Raw genomic sequence first — 15,777 nt, 5'->3', positions numbered from 1 at the left:
GTGATTAAAAGAAATGTGCATATGATTTGTAGTACATCAGGCAGTAAAATATGTCAACAGGTTGATAATATTGTTTGCTAAAACCAAACCAAGAGAGATTTCAGGAAAATATTGGGTATTTTTCTTAAAAGAATAACAATACTATCTAACATTTGTAGTATGAAAAGTATACCAATCTATATATTTTCCTATGGCTAAATCTGCAGTTGACATATATCCTGTTAGTTTAATTAAGTTTTTTTAACAAACAATGTTTTAGTCCTTTTGGGATTTTGTACTGCTTCGATCTTTATGTACAATAGAGCTCAATTTAACTCATTGCAAGTGGTGTGAGGGTTGTTCATCTTTTATTGTCTCTGACAAACAAACGTATATTTTGTCGAAACGTAACTTAATGAGTTATGTTGTAATATTACAATGTTAAAAACTAATGTTAAAGGTAATGTCTATCAGACAGTAAACACTTTGAAGTCTTCATGTAACCCGGGAGTAGATCACTTCAGAAGAAAACGCTTTACACTTGAGATTCATGAGATAATCTATAAAAAGATCCTTTGTTTATTCTTCTTTTTTCGGTGATGGTGGGTAGTTGGATGGGTCAAGGGGTTAACGCCGTTTTTCAATGTAAAGATAGGCAGTTAATCTTACCAGTGGTTGTGAATTCTATTCTATTCTATTCTACTAACCTGTAGTCTGCAAGTAATTGCCAACTACTTATCCTCCACGTAATCCGATATAAAGGCCGAAATCATTTCAGATTCAATGTGTTCAATTTTATGAACCTGGGACTCGTAGGCAACGATGACACGATGGCAAATCTAAATGACACAATCGCAAATGTCAAATCTATATGAAACAATGTCAAATCTATATGTCACGATGGCAAATCTAAATGATACAATTGCAAATCTTTATGACACAATTGCAAATCTATATGGTACAATCGCAAATGTCCAATCTATATAAAACAATGTCAAATCTATATGACATAATTGCAAATCTTTATGACACAATTACAAATCTATATGACACAATCGCAAATCTATATGACGCAATCACATATGTCAAATCTATATGAAACAATGTCAAACATATATGAAACAATGTCAAATCTATATGACAAAAAAAAAAAGTTTATATGACACAATCGCAAATGTAAAATTTATATGACACAATGGCAAATCTATATGACGCAATCGCTATTGTCAAATCTATATGAAACAATTGCAAATCTATATGACACAATCGCAAATGTCACATCTGTATGAAACAATGGCAAATCTATATGACACAATCACAAATTTATATGACACTAGGAATATGCACATAATTCCTAGATTTAACAGTGGACAGAGATTATAGACAATAGTGATTTATTTTGTACAGTGTAGTGCTTATGCCTTAGCGTAACCAAACTACGAATAACATTCAGTTACACCAGCGTTTCAATGTTGCTCAATGCAGACCTAGAGCGGTCTTCTGCGCATGTCCGGAAGTGATGTTTAATTGGAGCGCATGGCAAAAATACGCAAATTATTACATGTCCGCACGCATTATATGTGTAAAATATGTATTATATACTGACTAAAGGTTAGGGTTAGTATTACCATGGTTAAAAAATATAAACATTAAAGATGATATTTTTCATTCAAATTGATTGAATCCGGTATATATCCATGCTGGTCGCAAATGCACTATGTTGGTTTTCTCATGACACGGCTCATATATATGAACCGTGAGAATCCGTGTCTGTTGAACACATTATTTAACATGACACGACTGATTAGGCCTTTGCGACCAGTGTAGAACATGATCAGCCGGCACATCCGTACAGTCTTATCATAACCTGCATTGATCTCCATTCATTTAGTATATTTTGGTATGTATTTCTTCAGTTAATACCACTGTCCAAATTCAAAGATGGACAAGTTCATTATAGAAATTTAACAAGGAAACAGCGATTTTCTTCGAAAGAAGAAGATTTATATTTCAAAATATGCGTTTATAAGCTAAAAGAATGAGGGAAGCTATTATAATCATCGAGGTACATTTTGTAACTAGTCATCGGCGGGAGCCAGCGACTGTATTTGATAAGCTCTGACGTTTCGCTGTTTTTAGAATAATCGCTAAAAACGAACTTTGCAGGAAAGCACTTTACGCGATTAAATTGAAAAATATAATTCTTTTCAATGTGAAAAAACAACAATACTTTTAAAGTTCATTTTATGTGAAAAAATATACAAAATTAAGTCCTGCATTTTAAGACCACAGTAGTGCAAAGCTTTATTTCCAAAGCTTGAAGTTTTATGTTATCCAGGTGACCCCTGATCGGAGGTGACCGTTAGTACAGGTTAGATTGAGTATGTTAAATATGCGAAAGTTTGACCCAGTAAAAATATGTGCTTTTACAATATTTGACACTGATTATACTTACATGAAGAAAATTATCTTAAAGGTCATTATATTTCCTTTATCTCAACATTTAGGAAACCGGAACGCTTGAATATACAGAAGTATTATGACTACAAGTAAGCCCCACTTTTGAAATACAGTTCAGTTGCTATTTTTTGTTAGTAATTTTATATTTTTCCATCTTATTCTGAGAATGTAGTGAGACTAGATCTAAATTTTTCCTCAACATGATAATATTATAACATATTTTCAATAGTTGAAGGTGGAGATGGAAAAACCTGGCTCGAGTGTAACTGTTTAGGTGGTACCGATGCTGTGCCTTGCTTAAGTAATATCTTAAGATACATTAAAACGCCATCGAAATAAAGAAGAATGAATATTTTGTGAAAAGATATTTTATTGTTGCATTGAATGTATATACGAATGTTGTATTTTTCAGCGACTATTTTGTTGTCCATATGCTATTTTGCGCTTACTTCTGTGCAAGGTATGAAAAGTTTTTGGGTTTTTTTCACTTGTTCTGCACCAATGGTTATATTACGACAAAAATGTGTGGGTGTATGTTCAGGTTTAACGTTTTTTTTTAACAATTGTTTTCAGTCATATAAACGATGGTGTCTACTTTTAGCAGTGAGCACATTGCCCAACTTTATAGTGCTGCCTTACTGGAATATCACTCCGTAGCCAACCAGTCACATTATACTGACACCGGGCTGACCAGTCCTAGCACTATCCTCTTAATACTGAGCGCCAAGCGAGGAAGCTATTAGTATCATTTTTGTACGACTTTGGTATTACGTGGCCGGTGATCGAACCCACGACCTCCCGCACGTGAAGCGGACGCTCTACCACTAGGCTACCGAGGCGACAAAAATACATGTACTGATAGGTCTTTCTGACCTGCAAAGGTAATATTTAAAAGCCACCTCAACCTAGTAACGTCCTTTTTCCTGCCACGAGAACTTTTATGAAAATCATGACAGGAGGACAATTAAGGACATTTCTTGTGTTACATGTAATATGTTTTCGCAAGTTAATCTACAAAGTTATTCAGTCAAATTCTTTTTGATATAGCTTTAAAAACATAGATAAATAACGACAGTTCGATTGCTAGGTCATGCGCGTTTACACGTTTTAAACCCAAAATTTCTCTACTTACAAAATGACCTTGATACTTTTATGTTTTGGTTTAGCTTGTGTTCATGTTTTTCTTATACAAGACACGCTAAAATATGGAACCCTGAGTTAAGGTTTCAAAATGCAATCCTTAGTGTTTACAAACAATAAATTTACAAAAACTATAGAAACAAAGTATGGTATAAACGCAAATAAATACATCATGCTTCATTCTTTCAAACAAATAATTGAGCCGCGCCATGAGAAAATCAACATACTGGGTTTGCGACCAGCATAGATCCAGACAGACCTGCGCATCGGCTCAGTCTGGTCAGGATCCATGTTTTCGCTATCAAAGCCTATAGCTATTAGAGAAACCGTTAGCGAACAGCATGGATCCTGACCAGACTGCGCGGAAGCGCAGGCTGGTCTTGATCAATGTTGGTCGCAAATTCACTATGTTGGTTTTCTCATTGCACGGCTCAACTAGCCTTAACACATTATCTTGCCTTATTTATGTCACTGTCAGTTTGAAGCCAGCTATTTGTATTTCTCATCTTTTTTCATGCAAATCATGTATAATCACCATCTTGGAAATACAAAAAAGGAAACGGCAATAATTTTCTTAATATATTTTGAGTGGAACCTAGAAGTGTGAGTACTAACTACTTTTGCTCAGAATATTTCCTGTACAATTATCATGGTTTCGACTGAACATTTGATAAAGAATTATTTTCTAAATTTTCTATACGGAGAGCACAATCCTTAAAATCTGAACGACAACAAAAATAAAGTCATGTCTCAATTACATGCATAATTTTATAAGGTACACTCGTTTAAAGGTATGAGGAGGCTTCTGGTTCCTTTGCCAAATTGAACACACCTAACCGGAAATAAACATTTAAATTAAACGTGACTTAATCCTTTTGATTAATGTTTTATGATTTTCCTTTAATAGCTCAATAGACATGTGTACAAATTTGCATACCTTAAAACCTATATTTTAGTACAGCTACACTCAGCTTTACGTTCCAATTCAGGTATACATGGAGATATATATTGTCTGCAATGTTCTGATGTAGCTAGCGCACGTGATTGTTACCAGGTTAAAAAATGTGGACCGCAACAGGTAAACTTAATACTTAAATGAAAATGCTTCCGATTAATTAATTTTGACAAATTATACACAATGTATACAAATAAATGTTTATTACTGTTTTTTTTTTTATTATTATTATATTTTTGTGACACTCTGAATTGAAGCCTTCCTTCGTTCAAAATCATTCCGCTTTCAGTATATACTTTTTAATGCATTCAAAGTGTCATTCCTTTTATTGTTCCCTTTGATTGCAATGCATACATTTTGTAAAATTCTTCAAGTAAATTTTCATAAAAAAACCCATCTCGGCTTCACTGTACTAGAGTGCATCTAAGATGTTCGTATTTCTCCTGTTTTATCAACAAACGTGTTATTTTCATAATCGAAATTGCGTTAGTCTGTGATGTCAATATGAAGTTAAATCTTTTTACCTGTACATACGGAGACGTTGAAATTAGTTCAGGTATACACTTTATAAATTGCAGGTGTGCTATTCAACAACAGTGGTTTCATCAACCGGCCATATTTCCAGGGAAATGGGTTGTCGAGATAGAGTAGTAGGTTGAATTTCTTTTCAAAGAAAATGGAATGTTTATCTGTTTCAAAGAAGTTTATTTTATTGCTATATATTTGTGATTTGAAATTATTAACATTTAAAAATGTTTTCCCATTTGTCTTTGATTATTATGAAAATCTTAATTAAATTTTCATACCAGTGAAAATAAAGTGTTTTTTTTTAAAGATATTTGTGCAAGTTATGACAAAATATTGAAATACAATAAAGGTCACAGGATAATTTACAGAAATATACCAGTAAGACAAACAGTAGATTATAGTATGACGACCATTAAGTTTATAGGTTAACATGATTGCGGCGTGTGGATAAAAGCTTATGTCATATTGAAATTTCAACTGTGACAAGGATTTCTAAGGATATTTATCACGTTGCACATAAATATATACGTTGTCTGAAAAAATGCTAAATATACGAAACGTGTTGGAATAGTTTATGAACACTAGCATTATAATCCTGAATTCTGAATTAAAAACTTTAAAATCATGTTTGGAAATGTTAGGCTCTCAAAAACGCATGTTCCAGATATATGAAAAAGGAGAAAACATGCTCGTTACAAAGGCATGGTCCACATCAATATACTGTTGCTCCCGAGAAATTGATGGTAACATTTAAAGGTATGTCAGGTCTAAATTTCGTACCTAGAAACATGCACAGTTACCACATATAGTTTATGTTAAATTTGAAATTAACAATTGTATGTGTATTAACAGTACTATGCATTAGGTTTAGAACAGTACACACTGTTAACACATATAGCCAAACACAGTATAAATGTGTACAGTCACTATAAAAACTGGATGCTTTTTAAACAACCGATTTTTACTACATGATATTTCAGTATGAATGTAGCTGTATACACACAATTAATTTATGTCTTAGATACAGTTAAATACATCTGATGAGAATGTTCTGCATCTGAAGTAAATACTTAAAGATAAATTATTTAGTGAGTAGTGGCCCTTAGATGTCTTTTAATAACATGTTTATTGTCGCAAGATGATCTCATACTCAAAACTAGAAGAATTTTTATGTGATATTTAAATTAGTTTGTCAATGCTTTTACTCCATTTTAATGGAGGTTCAATCATTCTTACATTGAAAAATAGCAATGCAACCACAAAGACTGAGTTAAATAATTCTAACATTTCCTCCCTTTTGAAAAATAGCAATGCATGTTTGCGGACAGGGTTTAATAATTCTTACATTTTCTCTACTGAAAATAAAATGAAATGCAGGTACACGGACTCCATGGGTTCAATAAATTTTACATTTTCCCACCCTATTGAAAAAAGACAGGAACTCGGTTTTTTAAATTATAACATTTTCCTCGTATTGAAAAACAGCAATGCAGCAAAACCATTGTGGGAAAAAGATCACCCTTCCGAAGTGTGGGGGATACTCCTATTTGTGATGAATGTTGTGACACCAACATATGCCAACCAAAGCTTTGTCAGGACAAAGGTAAAACTCAACATTTCCTTTTCTATTTCAAACATATTAAATGATCCTTTGCAAGAACGAGCCTGTTACAGCTAATCACGGAAATATTTGTTTTGTAAGTCTAATTAAGAAATTACTTTATTTTGCGAAATGAACGACAGAATAGGATCGGCAAAGCCATAAATCGCACATGAACTCCGAAAAAAAGTATTCATTTCTTATATTAACATTTTGTTTCCTCTCCATCTAAAAACCGGGTTATATTATAAACTGCACACATTTTGTTGAATTTAACATTAAAATCAGCTTCCCGGCCATTCTGTTCATCAGATGTAACAACACTGACGTCAGCTAAGGATCACTCACTCTCCCTATACGTTGATGTCATCAAAACAGCGGTTCGTTATTACTAAGCAAAGTTGTCGTAACTTTGTCGCCTTTCCTTTTGCTGTTCATATAAAATGAACGCCATAATTTTCAGTGGAAAAGGATAGGTCAAATGTAAATATATATAGATGAATACTATCCCTGATCATTTGTGTTATGCTGTTTTGTTAGGGTTAGACAGATTGCACAAGTGTCTGTCGATCATTGTATAGGACATTTCTGGGTGTTTTGTTCTGTGACACAATTATTGGTCATTGGAGTCTTTCTACTTGATGGTAGAGAAAGACCTCAGGAGCCTGTCCGTGCATCATTTCGTCATGAATAAGTACCGGGATAGAACCACCGACTTTCTATAAGCCAGCTGGATGGCTTCCTCACCAGGAGAATTAAACATCCCGAGCGAGGCTTGAACCAACATCGATGAGGGGCAAATAATTTGTAGTCAGTGACCTTAACCAGTCGGCCACGAAGACCTCAAGAACATATCAAATGAACATGATCAACATGACAAGAAATCTTAAAGCAACCTGCGCGAGGTCCATAGCTATGTTAATATAGGAATAGAATATGTATTTGATTACTTCTTCGTTTAGATTACGCTACAGACAGAGGACAAATGTGTTTCCACTGTGATGTACGAGTGAAAAATGATCCATGTTTCCAAGTTACTGAGTGTGCTAGGGACGAGGTATGTTGTCATTCTTGAATATTGTAAGCAGAATCAGTGTCATGTAAAATATCTTACTAGTTTGAGCGTTTTAACTAACAAAATGTCAACTTCCATGTGTCACTAAAATAAACTGAAGGGAAGTTGTTTCCTTTTCTTAGGGGAGATACAATAATGGCATATTTCTGCCAACCAAACATCCCCTTATTTATCTCTCTATTTTCTTCTACTATATTTAATTTATAATCTGTTTTAGACAAAGGGCATTATAGAATCTAGTCCAATTTGTGACGTAATTATCACTTTCATTTCATTTCAGTTTGATATTACGCCCAACTCAGCCTCGTCCGAACATAGGCATAATCTTTAGTGATTGAAATATGAACATAAATTACAGTATAAGCTTCAAAACACTAAAAACGAAAGAAATATTTAAATTTGCGGTATGTAATACATTTATCTCGTGAACAGAAATGTTATTTGACATATCTGCATAAAAACTACAGAAAAAAAAACAACTATCAAATATATTCATGAACGTACAGCATTTAGCACAGTGTGATATCATACTCGATTTGTCCACCAAAGTTTATGCCGTGAAGAAACAAGCACATGAGAATATATGTGAATAGTTCTCTCCGAATATTTGTTTTGTCTTCAAATTTTACAAATCAACTTCAGATTGTAGTAAATGTACAAATGATATTGAGCTAATACATTTAGAATTCGCTTGAGACGTTGTGCTCATCCGGTACCGGTACCTGACTATGAATGAAATGCACAAATAGTGACATAATAAAGCTTTGACGTCAACAATGGCGAGAAAACAAATCGATAAATATATGGGTCAGTGGGTGACTTTCTTCAGGAACTACGAAGTTCTCATGACCTGATGACATATCGTGTATATCACAAGCACAAGAATAAATTTGCTATTTAAAAATATTTTTCCTTTCTCCATTTAATCATCATTATACTTGCAATTATGTCTCAAAGACTAAAGTACCCAAATTACGCCGATTTTTAATAGTGGCTGCTTGTGACTCTGTGGACGGACCTGAAGTCACGGATTGGGACTAATTAGAATCGAGATATTTATATAACGTATAGCAAAAGCGTGTTTACAACACCCAAAAAGGGCTATACGTCGCCAGCATAATTAACTCGGGCTTCCCACCCCTGAAAATATTCCGCAGACGTAAAGCCTCTATTTCATAAAATCGTTAAATAACAATATTTGCTAATTTCTTAAATCTAATTCCGATATAACACGGCCATTTTCAGTTGCAATTTCGGTCTACTTTATTTATGTTTAAAGGTGTTTTTGTTAAATTTTTAAATAGGTGTGCGCTACAACGCATAAACTATTGCCATCAAGAAGTTTTGGGATACAACAAGGTTGTTTTGGCAAACACGTAAGTAAGTCGTTATAAACTGTAGAAAATATTTTATGTATTTTATCTAATGAGTTTAATGAATTCAATGGTGTAATTATATTTATTTCGTCAAGTTAGCTTACCGACGTATTTCAGACGTCAACGTCAAAGCTTTATAACAGTAGTGTTATACAAAAAAGACTGGATGGCTTTATTTTACTCCCACGACGTTAAGTATGTGAGAAATAAACAAATTGTTCTGTTTTAGAAAACTGTTCTTCTATTGCTTCTTTTTAAACAAAAGTTGTATAACAACTTTTCAGCTTCTGTAATTCAATTTCTAAAATGACCTCAAAGTATTTTTAAACGTGACATTTCATGACTAGAATTATTGATGTCTGTATCCATATATAATGAAAAGAAAATCCATGGATTGTTTTTCTAGACCTGTGCCGCAGTGTTAGCCTCCCCTAACTTTCATAAAACAAACCAGACATGCTTCAAATGTTGTGATACAGACCTGTGTAATACTGACTGTGGAAACAACTCTGCATCTACCATACATGTAGCTGGAGCTGGAGCAACTACACAAACTTCTGCTTGTATGTTACCGTATTCCGAGTCCATTCATTTTATCTAGGTTATCCGAATAAATGGCGCTATGCCATTACTTTCGGTTTATTAAACACGCATAATTACTTTAATACGTAATAACGAGTATATTATGATCTTTACCTGATTCGGTTGCGATAAATTATTTTTCACTGAAGCAAATATTATAAAGGGACACAACGAGAACAACATTTGTCAATTATTTTGAAATCTACAGAAAATGGCATTTGTTTGTTTTGTAACTGAACATGGTAAGACAATATCAGACTGGCTCAGCGAGTTCTATACCGTATTTATCTACATCATTATGTTACATAAAATAATTTTGAAATTAAAGTTGTCTACCATGTTATTAGTGCAATAAACCGTAATTTAGAACAGATTATAATATCTTAAAATATTGTGCCAAATTAAATTATTGAGGTCAATAAAGTTGGAATAATTTGTAATAATCATCTTAATTTGTAGGAGCTAGATGATTCTTAAAAAAAATATTTTCAATAACATTTATAATTTTTTAACATTTCTGTAGATGTTGCTTCCCGTTTTGAAAATTTATTTAATACATTTAACAATTTTTCTCACTCCTTAGTTGTTTTTTTATATATTGACACATTCGGATGACACACTGTTAATGGGTATTTCATTTTAATAAAAGATAGCAACGATTTCAATCAGACGTAAGTTCATTGAGCCGTATAAACAATTAACAAGACGTGTATCATTTTATAAGTTTAAAATGCATAAATAAGTATTCTAAACAGAGACTATAAGCTGTGCATTCACTTTTTCGCGGACCAATGTTGTGCACATGAAAACGCGCAATATACTCAGTACAGAAGCAATATAAGCCTTATAACCTACTTATGTACACTTGCGAAATGCTATCTCATTTCCAAATAAGGATAGTGAAATAATTTAGTCCTATAGATAACACTGCCTGCCACATAGCGGCTAGCACCAAGTTACAATTATTTTGACTATTGTTTGTCTCTAATGTTACCCTACTGTAGCCGTCACGTCAGCTGACATGTGACTGTTATCAATACTTTTCACAGAATTCTGTAAATATTTGGCAGAAATATAATAGCAAACACAAAGTGTTGAGTTAGAAAATAAATTTTAAGAAGATGAAATAGATGACAAAAAATCTCACAGTGAATTTCTTTGATGGTTGTGAACGAGTTAACTTAACTGGGAAAAAGAGTATACGAAAAGGGTAATATAGTTTCTATTTCAAATATGTCCACACTAAACCCATAGTTTGATAATTTGACATATCTGTTTTTTATGACGTCTTTAAAAAATACTAAAATAAAAATAGCTTCAGTACTATATTTTATATGTAGGACATTTGTTTAACAACTTCCTAACTATACTTTTCCTCGCAAGTTTCATCTAAACTTTTTCTCTAGAATTTCAGTCCACTGTTTCATCAAGATCCAAAAGCGACAAGTAAGATCATCTTTGTCTCTGCAATATTAGCTAATTTTACGTAAACGATTTATCAGGTAAAGTGTCAGCCCTTGCTGTTTATGTGTTACAACAACTGTCTCTGCTGTTTTAGCACACTGGCTTGATATAACTCCTCCAATCACATGTCAGCCTGTATACGTTATTGTTTTAGCGTCAGATCATCTTCTGTCTCTGTTATTTCAGCGTATTCATACAACTTCTCAGCCCCTGTCTATTCTTTCTATGCCACAACATCTATCCCTGCAATTTCAGTGAAGTTTGTTGTGACAACTCCTAAGCTTATGTGTTTGACCTCATCACCTATAGTTTGTTGTCATAAAATTATCATTTTCCTTTTCTATTTCAGCCCATTGTGTTGATAAAACCCACCAGGCGACCTGTAAGTTGGCATCCTCTATTGTCTGTCAAGACAGAATACATGCACAGAATGCGGACTGCATGCATTACTGCGGATTTTGCTGAATACGTTTGGGAAATATAAACCAAATAAAAGACACTTTCATTTTACGATAAATGATTTGTTATATTTGTTTTAATTCAACTTCTGTCTGAAAAAGTTTATTTACCAAATAAACTAGAAGTAATCATCCATTATCGGTGAAAATATTAAAGAAATGATTTTTATCAGACAGAATAGGACCTGCAAATCCACGAATCACGCCAGCTTATTTACATTATATTTCCTTTCCATTTGTAAGATTATATTATAAATTTCACACGTTTTGTTGCATTTAACATTAAAATCAGCTCCCCGGCCATTCTGTTCACCAGACGGAACAACTGCGACGCCATCTAAGGAACGTTCTCCCTGCCTATACGCGGACGTCTCAAAACAACGGCCCGTTATTACTAAGCAGCGTTGACGTAACTTTTGTGCCTTTTCTTTTGCTGTATATACGAAATGAACGTCATTATTTTCAATGGAAAAGAATAGGGCGAATGTAAATATATTTGCCTGTACAGGAGCAGATGTAGGTTATAACACTTTCAAGATTTCCCAAAACATAGTCTCTAAGATTTCTCTACGATACCTCTCTTTAAAACGCAAAACATTTTCATTTAGGTTTCTTCCAAAAGCTGATGTTTAATACATATTGAAGACATGTTGCTGAAGAGTTGGTGATAAAAGTCAAAATAAATAATATAGACTCAACATTGTGTTCGTACGAACTTGAACGATTTGAATACAGTTTTTTCTGATATGGTTAAAATGTGTATGGTGACGTACACTGATTCTATAAAAAGATTCCTTTAAAATATATACCGCTAGTACATGTACCCATAGCTCTATTATGATTTATACTAGATATGTACCCTACGATCAGAATGAACCGAAGAAAAAGTAATAAAAATTTGAATCTAAGTATTTGATGATAATTTACGCTTAAAAAACAAAGACAAATATCAAACAGGGAATGTCACGTACCAAAATCGCAGCCTCCCCAAAACTAAACCTAAAACTGATCTTGGGAGCATTTATCGAATCTATCAGAAAGTTTCTTAAACTCGAAGCTGAACAATTTTCTAACAATTAAAAAAAACATATGACAATAAAATCTGTAAAAAGATCCCTTGGAACACCCAGCACCGACGCATACGCAAAACTCTACACAGAAAAAAGTGAACGGATCTCGTAATATCTATCTTCTGCTTAAACACATGAAATTAATTAAGCGTTTTAAGTGGAAAAAATCTCCTATGGTCGGCTGAAAACATACGTTGTTCTTTCTGTATTCACTTGAATATATCAAAATTCATATGTATGGCTAAACATGTGTGAAACCTCCCTCTACATACTATTTTTATGCCAATATTATATAAGCTGCGCCATGAGAAAATCAATATAGTGCATTTGCGACCAACATGGATCCAGACCAGCCTGGGCATCCTCACAGTCTGGTCAGGATCCACGCTGTTCGCTTTCAAACCCTATTGCAATTACAGAAACTGTTAGCGAACAGCATGTATCCTGACCAGACTGCGCGGATGCCCAGGCCTGTCCGGACCCCTGCTGGTCGCAAATGCACTATGTTGGTTTTCTCATGGTGCGGCTCATATCGACATAAAATCTATATTAATTTTCATCGTCTGGCACAAATTATTAAAAAGTTTTGAGTGTTCTTAGATATGGAGATTAACCCTGAACCTGCTAAATTTCTAAATTGGACTGGTCCATTTTTCAATTTGGGCAATACCATTTATTATTTGAAGCGGTGTTCACTCAAAATTTACTGACTGAATAACGGACAGTGCAGACTAGGATCAGCCTGCACATCTGCGCTGGTCGAAAAGTCAGAGCCACTTGCCGCCAGCAGTTTAAAGGTTTAAAGATTATCTTAGAACCAAAGGATCTTCATTACTTGAAGATATTGTAGGTCTTTATACTCTCACTTTTTCAGGCCAAGTGTTTTCAATATGACCCGAATAACGAATCTAAAATGAGTAATTTCTCAAAAAGTCATTTGCCGGAGATCCACTCCTATCCAAAATTTCATTAAATATGCAAAGTATTTTAGATACTCAAGTCTGGACACACAATTTATTCAAGGTTTACATTCTTTGTAAAGGCCAGGGTGACTTGTGTATTGCTCACGTCTTTTTAAAATAGTTGGCAATCACCATAACATATTCCGGACATCTGTGTTTACGGTTAGCCTAAAGATCAAACAACACAAATCGTAGAAAGAAAGGGTTCTTTTATAAAAAAAATGGGACAGCATGTAAAACATGTAAACTATATTACATCTACGAAACAAAATTGTTAGTATACATTGTTAATACATTGTATTCCAGAAAAGGACTGCATAAAGGGGTCTCACTTTCTGACAATTCAACGCCTTTAAAAACTCACCATTTTCAACGAACTGTTACACATCGTCGTTTTGATGCATTTGCAATAATGTCCCACCCACGTAACTTAGTGGAACAATTTCTTTAAAACTGTCATTCACTTTTAAAGAGGGACAACGTTTTAAGAATATTTTAAGTATCCATCGTACCAGGCAGTAGAATAGTACATGTAATTGTCAGGTAGTATCTACAAACATAGACATAAGGCCAGTTCTGGTTAGTTTTTTTTAATTATTTCAAAGGATCCATGTTGGAACTGAGTTCTATTAGCTCAAATCCGTTGCTACATGTAGCTAGATTTCGTACGTTTATTGAAGAATACAATCCTATAATGTAAGCACATTATAATTAGAGGATATAAAATGAGTGTCTTTTTATTCTAGTTGAATAAAATGCAAGACTCTGCCGAGCATCTTATCATTTGTAATCAACGAGTTTAATGAACTTATTTTGGGAGACACAAATATAATATTCTTTTAATCAGTCATGTAAGCTTCTACTGCTGAAACGTCTGTTTCTTCATTCTGTGCATTTAAACCCTTAGCCTGCTAAATTTCTAAAATTGGACTGTTCCATCCTTTCAATTTTGGGCTGCTAAATTTCTAAAATTTGACTGTTCGATCCTTTCAATTTTGGGCCATATCACTTATTATTCGAAGGGGTGTTCACTAAAAATTTACTGACTGAATAGTGAACAGTGTAGACCAGGATCGCATTGTGGTGATGCGTAATGAAGCGGAAAATACCGACTGTAATTACATGTCTTCCAGTCTGAAAACTATGTGGAAATCTTCTGCGTTAGTCTCGCAGTAAACCTGTGACAAATAAGAAATACAACTATCAAATATTTGGTTCATTATATTCATAATATCTAATATTTCATGGACTTAGCTATGTTGTTTTGAAAATTAAACATTTTGATGACATTGGAGACATGACCTTAAAGTTCTTGTGCCTTTACCAAGTTTCAGACAGACATGTAAACGTTTAAAATTTCTTATCTTAACTGATCGATCTACTGTCAGGTCATACGTTCATATATGTGATTATCTTTGCCTTGTACGTCTACATCGTGACAGTACATATGCATGTCACTTGTTAAAATGCCGTAAAGTGTTACATTATATTATCTAGTGTATAGTAAAATTAGGAATTTTGTACAGACAATATATCTTCATCATAGACTTATAAACATAGCTAGTTGAATTAATTGTTTTGTGTATGTATAAGGAATTCATAAATAGTTCGAGTGATATACATCTCCTAATTTGGTAAAAGAAAGCTCCGTTAAAAGAGTTAGATTAATTTTGTACTACATTGACACTATCATGTACAGTTGAAACTCGATATCTTGTACTCCCGTACATCTTTCTAATACCTACTATCTCGAAGACATTTTCAAGTCCAGTACCGAAAATAAATACAAAAATATTGTTTTAGTCGAATTTCGGATAACTCAAATCACTTAGACTTCGCGAAAAAGAGTTTCAACAGTAATATTAAAAGACAAGAGTCTTTAATTCTGTTTATTCTTTTTTTAATTTCGAAATATTCTCATTTAATAGATTTTCAAAGAACAAAATTCCGAGAATAGCATAATGAAATAAGCTTAACATTTCAAAGGCTTATTGATTAAGTCTTTGTTTGATTTTTCAAGCTCTTTTATACATCTTCAGTAAAGTGCTTAGTTTAGTAACAAAAATAGAAATATTGATGTCATTTTAACCCTAAGCCTGCTGGCGGTAAGTGATTCTGCCTTTGCGAC

At 33.5% G+C, this 15,777-nt stretch overlaps 2 protein-coding genes across 3 annotated transcripts in view; both read left to right on the top strand.

The window, feature by feature from the left end:
- Nucleotides 1-1,807: 1,807 nt before the first annotated feature.
- LOC128551294 (low-density lipoprotein receptor-related protein-like) lies at nucleotides 1,808-11,878 on the top strand. Its single transcript, XM_053532094.1, has 10 exons — nucleotides 1,808-1,879; nucleotides 2,487-2,528; nucleotides 2,852-2,899; nucleotides 4,569-4,657; nucleotides 5,113-5,184; nucleotides 6,548-6,665; nucleotides 7,625-7,719; nucleotides 9,042-9,113; nucleotides 9,520-9,676; nucleotides 11,509-11,878. Exons 2-10 carry the CDS (start codon nucleotides 2,519-2,521, stop codon nucleotides 11,622-11,624), a joined length of 777 nt encoding a protein of 258 aa, XP_053388069.1. The 5' UTR covers nucleotides 1,808-1,879; nucleotides 2,487-2,518; the 3' UTR covers nucleotides 11,625-11,878.
- A 1,290-nt stretch (nucleotides 11,879-13,168) lies between these two features.
- The window catches only part of LOC123542420 (uncharacterized), a 50,764-nt gene continuing 48,155 nt past the window's right edge, over nucleotides 13,169-15,777 (top strand). Inside the window, exon 1 of one of the 2 annotated variants that reach the window (XM_053532089.1) lies at nucleotides 13,169-15,307. In XM_053532089.1, the coding sequence (XP_053388064.1) occupies nucleotide 15,307 (1 nt within the window). In that variant the 5' untranslated portion in view covers nucleotides 13,169-15,306. The remainder of the gene's footprint in view (nucleotides 15,308-15,777) is intronic. The other variant, XM_053532088.1, reaches the window with a different exon arrangement.

This window comes from Mercenaria mercenaria, chromosome 19 (assembly GCF_021730395.1).
Source record: "Mercenaria mercenaria strain notata chromosome 19, MADL_Memer_1, whole genome shotgun sequence".
In the NCBI taxonomy this organism is placed as follows: Eukaryota; Metazoa; Mollusca; class Bivalvia; order Venerida; family Veneridae; genus Mercenaria; species Mercenaria mercenaria.
This window is presented reverse-complemented; position numbering and strand designations above follow the sequence as displayed.